Source organism: Coenobita brevimanus, chromosome 25, assembly GCF_032717465.1.
Source record: "Coenobita brevimanus isolate Jiangsu-jjx chromosome 25, ASM3271746v2, whole genome shotgun sequence".
In the NCBI taxonomy this organism is placed as follows: domain Eukaryota; kingdom Metazoa; phylum Arthropoda; class Malacostraca; order Decapoda; family Coenobitidae; genus Coenobita; species Coenobita brevimanus.
In genome coordinates, this window is record NC_136978.1 from 30,955,886 (window position 1) to 30,968,124 (window position 12,239).

At 43.5% G+C, this 12,239-nt stretch overlaps 1 protein-coding gene across 1 annotated transcript; it reads right to left on the reverse strand.

Moving 5' to 3' along the window:
* Nucleotides 1-7,524: 7,524 nt before the first annotated feature.
* Nucleotides 7,525-8,804, reverse strand: LOC145393804 (zinc finger MYM-type protein 1-like). The gene is made up of 2 exons (XM_080267849.1): nucleotides 8,723-8,804; nucleotides 7,525-8,618 (listed from the first exon to the last, which is right to left on the reverse strand). The coding sequence occupies exons 1-2, from the start codon at nucleotides 8,802-8,804 to the stop codon at nucleotides 7,525-7,527; spliced, it is 1,176 nt and encodes a 391-aa protein (XP_080123975.1).
* Nucleotides 8,805-12,239: the final 3,435 nt, after the last annotated feature.

Consider the following 12,239-nt stretch of genomic DNA (forward strand, 5'->3'; position numbering starts at 1 on the left):
CTTCTAGTCACACTTCCACACTTAGATTTTCCTTTCCCTTTCATCCCTATTTCACTCAAAGCTAACATATCTAACTTTCTTCTCACAAACATTCTCCCAGTCTCCTCTCTTTTAGCCTCAGTCGTACTACATCCACGTACATTCACAGACTCAGTCTTCAGAGTTCAGTGATAACTCAATCCCCCTTCCCTTTCTAAACCCTGTCTCATTGTAGGAACTAAAAATAATGAGGAGGGGGTCCCTAACCCCTTACCCCTTCCTTTTTAATCGCATTTTACGACACGAAGGGAATATGGTGGCAGAATACTTTCTAACACAACCTGGCCACGGTATGGTAGCACCACCCCATAGTGCGGCCAGACTGTCCCCCCCCCCCACCATCACAAAATTTGGTCGCCGTTGTCAACTTGAAATATTTGTTATGGGAACTAGTCGCCATCTTCTCACTCTTCTATTCCTGCATCCACTACCCGAATCCAGCCTCTCCCACCATCTCATCTCTGCCCTCTGCTCCTCCAGTATCACCATCATCCTCCCCCGCCCTCGCAGAAGGCTCTCGAGTTGCGCCCTGAATCTCACTTGTTTTGCATCTACATGTGCTCCGTTTCAGTCATCAAGCAACTACTCAAAAATGGCTGAATATATGGGTAATCTGTTCACACAGCTTTTTTTTTTTTTTTTTTTTTTTAATGCGAGGAAGAAGGAACCAAAGGCCATGAGCCCGCAGCTACAGTTCCCTCCAAGAGAAAAACAAAATACAATAGAGAGCCAAATTCAAGATTCGATCATTTTGAGATGCCTGGACACACTGCGTTTGAAAGACTGGAGATCATAGGCAGCAGGAAATACAGACAGAGGGAGACAGTTCCAGAGCTGACCTGTTGCATAAATGAAAGACTGGGAGTAACGGTTAACTCTTGCATTAGAGAGTTGGACAGAAAAGGGATGAGAGTTTGCTGCCAGACGGGTGCTACGCGCCCGTCGTAGAGGTGGAGGAATGCAAGCAGACAGTTCAGAGGAGCAGTGACCATTAAAGTAGCGATAGAAAAGAGATAAAGATCCAACAGTGCAGCAAAGAGACAGAGGTTGAAGGGAGTCAGTAAGAGGAGGAGAGTTAATGAGACGAAAAGCCTTTGACTCCACCCTATTGAGAAGAGCTGTATGTGGGGACCCTCCCCACACATGAGAGTTGTACTCCACACAGGGGCGGATAAAACCCCTGTACAGAGTCAACAATTGTGCAGGGGTAAAGAAAGAGGGAGTCGACTTAGCACACCCAATCTCTTGGAAGCAGATTTTACAAGAGATGTAATATGATCTTTCCAAGATAAGTCCCGAGTAAATGAAACCCCAAGCATGTTCAAGGATGATGCAGGATTAAGCTGAATATTATTAAACATTAGTGGGTATACCTGTGGAAGATTTTGTCGGGTTGATAGGTGTAAGAACTGTCTTAGATGCATTAAAAACAACCATATTATTTTTACCCCAGTCAGAGATAAGAGCCAAGTCATACATTAGGTGTGCCATAGCCTCATCCCTTGTTTGTTGAAGTAACTGTTGAGATGGGCGTTGCGGGAACCGAATGGAAAGGTGAAGGGTGGAGTCATCAGCGTATGAGTGGATAGGGTTAGATGTACAGCTTAGAAGATCATTGATGAATAAAAGGAAGAGAGTAGGTGATAGGACAGAGCCCTAAGGAACACCACTGTTGATAGATCTAGGAGAAGAACGATGGCCGTCTACAACAGCGGCTATAGAACGACCAGAAGGAAGCTAGCGATGAAGGCACAGATAGAAGGATAGAAACCGTAGGAGGGCAGTTTGGAAATTAAAGATTTATGCCAGACTCGATCGAAAGCCTTTGAGATGTCAAGTGCAATGGCAAAGCTTTCGCCAAAGTCCCGAAAGGAGGATGACCAGGAGTCAGAAAGGTAGGTGAGAAGATCGCCAGTGGAGCGTCCCTGACGGAACCCGTACTGACGATCGGAAAGAAGGTTGTGATAGGAAAGATGCCTTAAAATTTTTCTATTGAGAATTGACTCGAAAACTTTTGAAATACAGGACGTTAAAGCAATTGGACGATAATTGGAGGGTTGGGAGTGGTCACCCTTTTTTGGGACTGGGTGAATGAGAGCAAACTTCCAGCAAGAAGGAAAGGTACAAGTTGACAGACAAAGGCGAAAGAGTTTGCCTAGGCAGGGTGTAAGCACAGAAGCACAGTTCTTGAGAACAACAGGAGGGACCCCATCAGGTCCATATGCCTTGTTAGTACTGAGGCCAGTAATGGCAGAAAATACATCAACTGAAGAAATTTTAATGTCAGCCATGAGGAAGTCAGAGGGAGGAAGAGATGGAGGAACAGCACCGGAATCGTCTAAGGTGGAATTGGAGGAGAAAGTCTGTGCAAAGAGATCTGCTTTATCAGTAGAAGAAATAGCTACAGAACCATCAGAGTAGAAAAGAGGAGGGAAGGATGATGAGGTAAAGTTATTAGAAAGATTTTTGGCAAGGTGCCAGAAGGAGCGGGAAGAAGTCGAGTTGGAAAGTTGAGAGCTTTTAGTATGGATGAAATTATTTTTAGTAGAGCGAAGAACAGACTTAGCACGATTCCGGGCAGAAACGTAAAGATGATGTGATTCAGGGGTGGGTTGGCTCCGGTACCTTTTGTAGGTCCTCTCCTTGTTGCGGACAGCATTAGAACAAGCGTGATTAAACCAAGGCTTTCTTGTATTAGTCAAAGGATATGAGAAAGGAATGTATGCTTCCATGCCTGAGAGAATAACCTCCGTAATGCGCAAGGCACACTCAGATGGCTCCCGGCCATGGAAGCAATAATCATTCCAGGGAAAATCAAAGAAGTACTGCCTGAGGGCCTCCCAGTCCGCGGCTCCAAAATGCCACAGACGACGCTTCCCTGGAGGGTCCACAGGCCGTACCGGAGTGATAGGACAGGTTAAGGTAATAAGGTTGTGATCGGAGGAGCCCAACGGAGAGAAAAGATTAACAGAGTAAGCAGAAGGATTAGTTGTGAGGAAGAGGTCAAGTATGTTGGGGCTCTCTCCAAGGCGGTCAGGGATACGGGTAGGGTGCTGTACAAGCTGCTCTAGGTCATTAAGGATAGAAAAGATGTAGGCTTGTTCACCAGGTGGATCAGTGAAAGGAGAGGAGAGCCAAAGGTGGTGGTGAACATTGAAATCTCCTAGAATGGAGATTTCAGAGAAAGGAGAAATGGATAGAATGTGTTCCATCGTAGAAGTAAGATAGTCGAAGAATTTTTGATAGTCAGTAGAATTAGGGGATAAGTAAACAGCACAGATATATTTAGTCAGAGAATGACAGGAAAGCCGAAGCCAGAGTGTAGAGAATTCAGAAGAGTCGAGTTCAGGAACACGAGAGCAAGATAAGTCGTTGCGTATATATACACAACAGCCACCTTTGGCTTTGAAATGAGTATAGAGAAAATAGGAGGATACAGAAAAGGGTTTGCTGTCAGTTGCCTCAGACAGCTGAGTCTCCGTCAGAAAAAGAAGGTGAGGTTTAGAGGAGGAGAGGTGGTGCTCAACAGAGCGAAAGTTTGAGAAAAGGCCGCGAATGTTGCAGAAATGAAGAAGAAGAGAGTCAGACAGTGGTTCCAGGCACCTCGAGTCATCACCGGGAGAGGGGCGGATGGTGGGGGCATTTATGGTCCCCCCCCCCTGGGGACTCCGAGGCTTGGTGAAGAGACGCCATTTTAAATGAATTTTGAATAAGAAGTGTAGTGTGTACTGTGCATGTAGTTTGGTGTAGATAGTTAGAGAAATTTGTACTGGAGAGCATGCTGGCCTACTCTCTGTGTAACTGAAACACTGAAAAAGTTCAGCAAAAGGAGATGGTCAGGAACTAGTCCTGAGGGCTGATGAAACGGGAGGTCCAGCACTCCCTGTCATCAGCTTTCCATCCACCTCGGGAGTACTGCCCTGCTCGACTGGTGCTACAGTCTACTCCACTTAGCTGAATGTGAACTATTGCACCAGTGACAATGATTCTAAACTATGGGTGTATTCTTGTAACTTTATGTCGAAGATGACCAATTTTCATCTCTTCATGTTTTCCCCCAGCCACAAGGAGTTGTTTCACCTACAAGCGACTAGTTCTAAAACAACGCAATTGCTTGCAATAGTTCTTGCATCATTCGTGCGATATTTGACTGCTCAAATGAGGGCCGTTTTTTAACCGTGCCTCCCACTGCTCGAAACCGACAAATAGCTGCTTAGACGCCGGACAATTCCTGCATAATGTAAAGCCAATGGGAACAATTATCAGGGGCCAAAGCACCCTTTCAGAAAATTTCAGTTGACATGAAATTGAAATGGATCCATCTGGGATCCAACTACAACCGTCCTGCTAAGTTTCATTTTCAAGTTTTGCCTGCGTTACATAGAAAGACAGACAGACAGATATAAGGCTAGAATTATAGCATAACAGATTGTGAACTGCAGTGCTAAGATTCAAAATCCTTCACTACAGCTCTACTCGGTGAATCGTTTTAGGAGCATTTAGTCACAAAAATGTTAAATCTGATTCAGTCGTAGGTATTGGCATTCGATTTTTTTTTTTGGGGGGGTGGGTGGGGAGGGGGAGGGAGGCAGACGTAAGTTAACAGTGTCAGCTACGGTGCCCCATGAGAAGCGTAAGAGCCCGGGGATAGTCAAGTTGGTCTTGACATTTAAGATGAGAGTGACCAGCCTCACTCATCCCTGAGTGGCATTAAGTGAGCAATAAACCCCAACCACTTCTTATGAACCTTCACAGGCTCAATCCGATTGGAGCGCCATAATTACCGACTAAACCACCAGGAGCCATAATTTGATTATATGGTTACCACCCAGCATAGTAAATGGTTTCCTGGTGTATAGGAAACCATTCGGCTTGTCACTCAGTGTAGAGTCACCCACAGGCAGAAGGAAGAGGAAAGAATGATGGAAAGAAAGACAAAAGAGGGAGTGTAAAGTCACCCGTAGGCAGAAGGGCGAGGAAAGAATGAAGTAAAGAAAGACAGAAGAGGAAGGAAGGAATGGAGGGAGGAGAGGAAAGGGCAGACACCCGAGAGCAGCACTACATCGAGTGAGTGGATGGTGAGCGCCCCCACCTATGAAGACATCCATGTAAAAAAAAAAAAAAATCATTTAAAGGGACCAAGTAGTCAACGCAATGAAGAGGTTAAGTGATAAAGAATGGCTTGTTCATTACTCATAATAAAATATAAGTTATTGTTCTAAGCCAATTTATTTTATTAGGAGGGTGAAGGTATAATGATGGTCGCTCACCCTACCCTGCTTGTGATGGGGATCGTGGCAGCAGCTGTAAAAGGATCCCAGACTTCCACCTTCCTTACCCAGCACTCAGGTCTGTTCACACTCACTTTTATTTTATTTATTTATTTATTTTTTTGTCGTCATTAAAACGCTTATATTATCTTGAGCTGTTATTGAAGCGAAACACCACCATACTTTATTAATACTATGCCTTTTTACTGTGTGTGTGTGTGTGTGTGTGTGTGTGTGTGTGTGTGTGTGTGTGTGTGTGTGTGTGTGTGTGTGTGTTTACAATTTGTTAAAAATTGTGTGAGTGTGTTTACAATTTGTTAAAAATTGTCACATACTTGTTTAAATTCTTTTCTTCAGTAATTTCTCGTGCATTTCTTATTTTTTGTTCTTTGAATACTGGTAACGTAGTTAACAAATCAGCCAGAAAATGCAGGTGTGCACATATTATCGTCAATCTTCAAGTACTTGTGGCTGACTGAAGTGCCAGACCGGGGGCTTGGAGACTTTAAAGGGTAGAAATGTCAGGACACTAAAATATCCTAACACTACATAATAGCTACTGACGTATATATTGTTAATATGTAATATAGAGGTCAGTTTTTCAAAAAACGACCATCTATAAAGAAAAACAATCCTACAGTGCATAAAGGAAGCATACAGGGAAATGAGTGTATCTTGGTGTCCACTTCCTGTGAAGATCAAAGGATTTCATTTTTCTTAGATTCAGGCGCACCAGTGAATAACACACGAGGATTTAGACTTAAATGCTGTAGATGCCAGACAACTAACCATAAAGGGCAAGATACAATTAGACATCAATTTTACAGAGACTGCAAGGATAATCACCGCCAATTTCTGTATAGTAGAGAACTTATCAGTAAGAGCTAACATGTTACTGAGTTTGAGGACCATGATGAAAGATATCATATTACTCCCATACATGGACGGGATAGAATTTGACAACGAATTCAAAGACGAAAATTCACCAGAAATGCCACCCAACAACTTTAGAAAATTGAAGGGAGTTGGAACGATGAAGCATCTTGGCAGAACGATTCAGTCTGACGAAGGTACACATGCACTCAAACCTACCCTCCCATCCCTATCATCTCCTTAACCCAGGGACCGAGGTGACAGTAAACTTCCAACATTAATTCCCTCACATCTCACCAGTGATGTAGTTATTCCACCTAAATCATATATGAAAGTCGCCATAATGAGTAAATTGAAGAATGGTACTGTTATCGTCTTAGAAAATTCATGTAAAGTGAAAGAATTCTTAATGAAAAACGCCTTGTGTCAGTCGAATTACGGTGGGGAAACCCATGTGTTCCTAATTAATCAGAGGAATGGAGAAGTGCAGATCAAAAGAGGGCCTTGTATATGCACTTTAGAGACTTGTCTTGCTCCTATACGTGGAGTAACAATAGGTGGAACATCAAGTAAGGTAACATCACGGACAGAGAGTGCATAAAGAATATGATACACTCGGGAAATTTTGATATGGAAAATGATCTACTGGATTTATTACAAAAACAACGACCGACAGTCGCATAACCTGGCAGGGGAGTATTTAGGATCTTGAAACACTGGGGGCTTAGCCCAGCCCAAAAATTGTTAGAGTTTCACTGGATAATTTTCAGGTTATTTTGGAGTAAAATGAATATAAGATGTGAGACAGTACTGCACTCTACCAAAAGGTTCTGATCAGGTGCTTAGGCTAACTTTAGCAACATGAAATAAAAAAATGAATACAATCTGAGTTATGACAAAGCTGTGTTAACTCTGTGTCTTGTCCATCTGATACTCTTCTCTTCCCCCCTCCAGAAGATTTTTTGATGTCTCATCTGTCTGTTGCACTCATCATCTCCTCTGTTTCTCCTCCTTTTTTCTCATCTCTCCTGTCCTGCTCATAAAAAGGATGCAGTCAGCATTAGCCAAGCAACATCTAACCAAATCTCTCATTTTTTGATGTGATGATGAGATCATAAACACATATTAATTATCAATTTATTTTATACATAGAGTAGACTAAACATATTCAATTTTCTTTTTGGGAAAGAAGAACCTGGGTTTGGTATCTTGATTTTAGTTGCGAGAATGTGTCAATCACTTTGTCATAATCAAGGCTTCCAACCAACTCTCTCTCGATTGACAACACTGCCAGATCATTGAGCCTCTCCTGGCCCATGGTGCGCCTAAGCCAAGTATGTAGTCAGCAAAGAGAACTAAATGATCGCTCACAACTACTGTCCGGGATGGTAAGGGTCACCTGTAAGATCGTCTTCAGTGATGGGAACATCATGGGATTAAGGGGCTTGAACACACTCAGAATGTCTGAGATGGCTTCTGTCCCCTTCCTGCTCAAAAAGCTTTTTGTCACCATGACCTCTTCTGGAACTAGTTGGATGTTGTATTGCGAGGCTAGTTTCTCTAGGGACTGCATGCACAGGAAGGTTTCAGAGGCCGGGAGACATGCTTGGATGCCAATCATGACTTCTTTCTCAACATTAGGAAAATGATTCTCCAGCTCACTGGTCATTCGATTGATGCAAGGGTAGAAAAGTCTCTGCTTGAGATGTTCTGAATCATTAAGCAGGTCTGATCTGGAACCACAAGACACCTCCACAACAAAGTCACCCATCTTCTGTTTCCTTCTCGGACCGAGAGAAGACTCATGGATGTTATTCTCCCTACATGCTGCCTTTGCCTTGGCATAGATCTCTTCAGCCACCTGTGCAGTTCCCTGGCTAACCAAAGTGTCATGGACTGCACTTTTGTAGTGCACTACCTGTGCTAAGTCGACGTTTTCTTTCTGAAGAACCTTGTGAAACCCTTCAGTGATGCCAAGCAACTTTTTAAACACTACAAACAGGTAGACCACAGGGAGTTTGGATAACTTTGAATGCAGAGCTAGTGCTGTTGGTGTTCTGATTTTCTGAAGAGACTTCATGACAGCAGGAAAATTCTTCATGAGTGCATTAACAGAAGACAACTGACATGACCATCGGGTGTTTGATATTTGTACAAGCTCTCTCTGCTCAATGTGCAGCTCTTCCTGAATGGAAGCAAATTGGTCATGTTGACTGTAGACACACTGAGAAACAAATAGGTTTTCAAGCAGATTAAAAAAATCACTGGCTTCAGGAATGGCCTTGCAGGTGTGGCAAAGGACCAGGTTTAGGTCAGGTGCATAGCAATGCACATAGACAGCCTGTGGATGTTTTTCTCGAAAATGAGCTTGCACCCCTCGAACAGATCCACTCATCACTGGTGCACCGTCATATGTTTGGGCGACAACTTTCAGGTCTGCAATGTTGTCGGACACAAGAACCTGCTCGACTGCATTTGTGATAACTTCTGCACCACAGCCATCCAGTTTCTTCAAGCAAAGGAAACTTTCCTTATGTTACCTTCTGGTGGAACATAACGCACACATGCGGCGAGCTGTTCTGTGTGCACATCCTTGGCTTCGTCTGCCATAACCACAGACATATTTGATTCCTTTACTGCTTCTCAGAGGAGTAGACTGTAGCACCAGTCGAACTGGGCAGTACTCCCAAGGTAGATGGAAAGCTGATGATAGGGAGAGCTGGAGCTCCCGTTTCATCAGCCCTTGGGACTAGTTCCCAACCATCCCCCTTTGCTGAACTTTTTCAGTGTCCCAGTAACATAAAGCACCCTTTTCTGTATCCTCCTACTTTTTCTATACTCATTTCAAAGCCAAAGATGGCTGTTGTGTATATATATGCAACAATTTATCTTGCTCTCATGTTCCCGAACTCGATCTTCTGAATTCACTACACTCTGGCATCAGCTTTCCGGTCATTCTCTGACTAAATATATCTGTGCTGTTTGCTTATCTCCTAATTCTACTGACTATCAAAAATTTTCGAATATATTACTTCTAAGATAGAACACATCCTATCCATTTCTCCTTTCTCTGAAATCTCCATTCTAGATTTCAATGTACACCACCACCTTTGACTATCCTCTCCTTTCACTGATCCACCTGGTGAACAAGCCTACACCTTTTCTATTCTTAATGACCTAAAGCAGCTTGTACAGCACCCTACCCATATCCCTGACCGCCTTGGAGAGAGCTCCAACATACTTGACCTCTTCCATACAACTAATCCTTCTGCTTACACTGTTAATCTTTTCTCTCAATTGGGCTCCTCCTATCACAACCTTATCACCTTAACCTGTCCTATCGCTCCAGTACGGCCTGTGGACCCTCCAAAGAAACGTCATCTGTGGCACTTTGGAGCTGCGCATTGGGAGACCCTCAGGCACTACTTCTTTGATTTTCCATGGAATGATTATTGCTATCATGATCGGGAGCCATCTGCGTGTGCCTGCGCATTACAGAGGCTATTCTTTCGGGCATGGAAGCATACATTCCTTTCTCATATCCTTTGACTAATGCAAGAAAGCCTTGGTTTAATCACGCTTGTTCTAATGCTGTCCACAACAAGGAGAGGGCCTATAAAAGGTATCAGAGCCAACCCATCCCTGAATCACATCTTTTTTCTCTTTCTGCCCAGAATCTTGCTAAGTCTGTTCTTTGCTCCACTAAAAATAATTTCATCTGTACTAAATGCTCTCAACTCTCCAACTCGAATTCTTCCTGCTCCTTCTGGCACCCTGCCAAAAATCTTTCTAACAACTTTACCTCATCATCCTTCCCTCCTCTTTTCTACTCTGATGACTCTGAAGCTATTTCTTCTACTGATAAAGCAGATCTCTTCGCTCAGACTTTCTCCTCCAGTTCCACCTTAGATGATTCTGGTGCTGTTCCTCCATCACTTCCCCCCTCTGACTTCCTCATGGCTGACATGAAAATTTCTTCAGCTGATGTATTTTCTGCCGTCACAGGCATCAATACTAACAAGGCATATGGGCCTGATGGAGTCCCTCCTGTTGTTCTCAAGAACTGTGCTTCTGTGCTTACACCCTGCCTAGGTAAACTCTTTTGAATTTGTCTATCAACTTGTACCTTTCCTTCTTGCTGGAAGTTTGCTTTCATTCAACCAGTCCCAAAGAAGAGTGACCATTCCCAACCCTCTAACTATCGTCCAATTGCTTTAACATCCTGTATCTCAAAAGTTTTCGAGTCAATTCCTAATAGAAAAATTTTAAAGCATCTTTCCTGTCACAACCTTCTTTCTGATCATCAGTATGGGTTCCATCAGGGACGCTCCACTGATGATCTCCTCACCTACCTTTCATACTCTTGGTCATCCTCCTTTCGGGACTTTGGCGAAAGCTTTGCCATTGCACTTGACATCTCAAAGGCTTTCGGTCGAGTCTGGCATAAATCTTTAATTTCCAAACTGCCCTCTTACGGTTTCTATCCTTCTATCTGTGCATTCATCTATAGTTTCCTTTCTGGTCGTTCTATAGCCGCTGTTGTTACGGCCATCGTTCTTCTCCCAGATCTATCAACAGTGGTGTTCCTCAGGGCTTTGTCCTACCATCAACTCTCTTCCTTTAATTCATCAATGACTTTCTAAGCGTTACATCTAACCCTATCCACTCATACGCTGATGACTCCACCCATCACCTTTCCATTCGGTTCCCGCAACTTCCATCTCAGCATTTACTTCAACAAACAAGGGATGAGGCTATGGCACACCTAATGTCTGACTTGGCTCGTATCTCTGACTGGGGTAAAAATAATCTGGTTATATTTAATGCTTCAAAGACTCAGTTCTTACACCTATCAACCTGAAAAAGTCTTCCACAAGTATACCCACTAATGTTTAATAATATTCGGCTTACTCCTGCATCATCCTTGAACATGCTTGGGGTTTCATTTACTCGGAACTTATCTTGGAAAGATCACATTACATCTCTTGTAAAATCTGCTTCCAAGAGATTAGGTGTGCTAAGCCGACTCCGTTCCTTCTTTACCCCTGCACAACTGTTGATTCTATACACGGATTTTATCCGCCCCTGTGTGGAGTACAACTCTCATGTGTGGGGAGGTTCCCCACATACAGCTCTTCTCAATAGGGTGGAGTCAAAGGCTTTTCGTCTTATTAACTCTTCTCCTCTTACTGACTCCCTTCAACCTCTGTCTCATCACCACACTGTTGCTTCTTTATCTCTTTTCTATCGCTACTTCAATGGTCACTGCTCCTCTGAACTGTCTGCATGCATCCCTCCACCTCTACGACGGGCGCGTAGCACCCGTCTAGCAGCAAACTCTCATCCCTTTTCTGTCCAACTCTCTAATGCAAATGTTAACCTTTACTCCTAGTCCTTCATTCATGCAACAGGTCAGCTCTGGAACTGTCACCCTCTGTCTGTATTTCCTGCTTCCTATGATCTCCAGTCTTTCAAAGGTAGTGTGTCCAGGCATCTCGAAATGATCGGTTCTTGAATTTGGCTCTCTCATGTATTCTGTGTTTCTCTTGGAAGGATCAGTTATTGTGGGCTCTTGGCCTTTGGTTCCTTCTTTCCCGCATGAAAAAAAATAATCTGTGCCGTGACCTCTGTGGAGCAACATCCAATTAATTCATTTTGAGAATAAGATGAGAGGTATGTACAATGGGGAGGAAATTGTATCTCTGAAGGAAAGGGTCGAACTTTTGCAGCAGCTGCATACAATCAAGGAAGTTCCCTTGGTTGCGGCTGTCATCCGTTTCACTGTGGCCACGAAAAGAAATTCCCTGTTTGGTTAGAAAGACAGTAACCATAATAATACTGCGTAAGACTCCCCTCTTTCACTGCTCTCAGCTACACTAGCAGTTTGTAGCTGTTCTGCTACATCATCATGAACTTTGCTTGCTTTATATCTCATCCATGCCACCATAGAGACCTTGTATAATGAAGTCTTCTCATGGTCCCTAAACAAATCCTGAGCCCTCTTCCAGTTGGTGTAGCCAGTAGAGGCTAGACGATCTTTCTTTTGCCTACATTGCT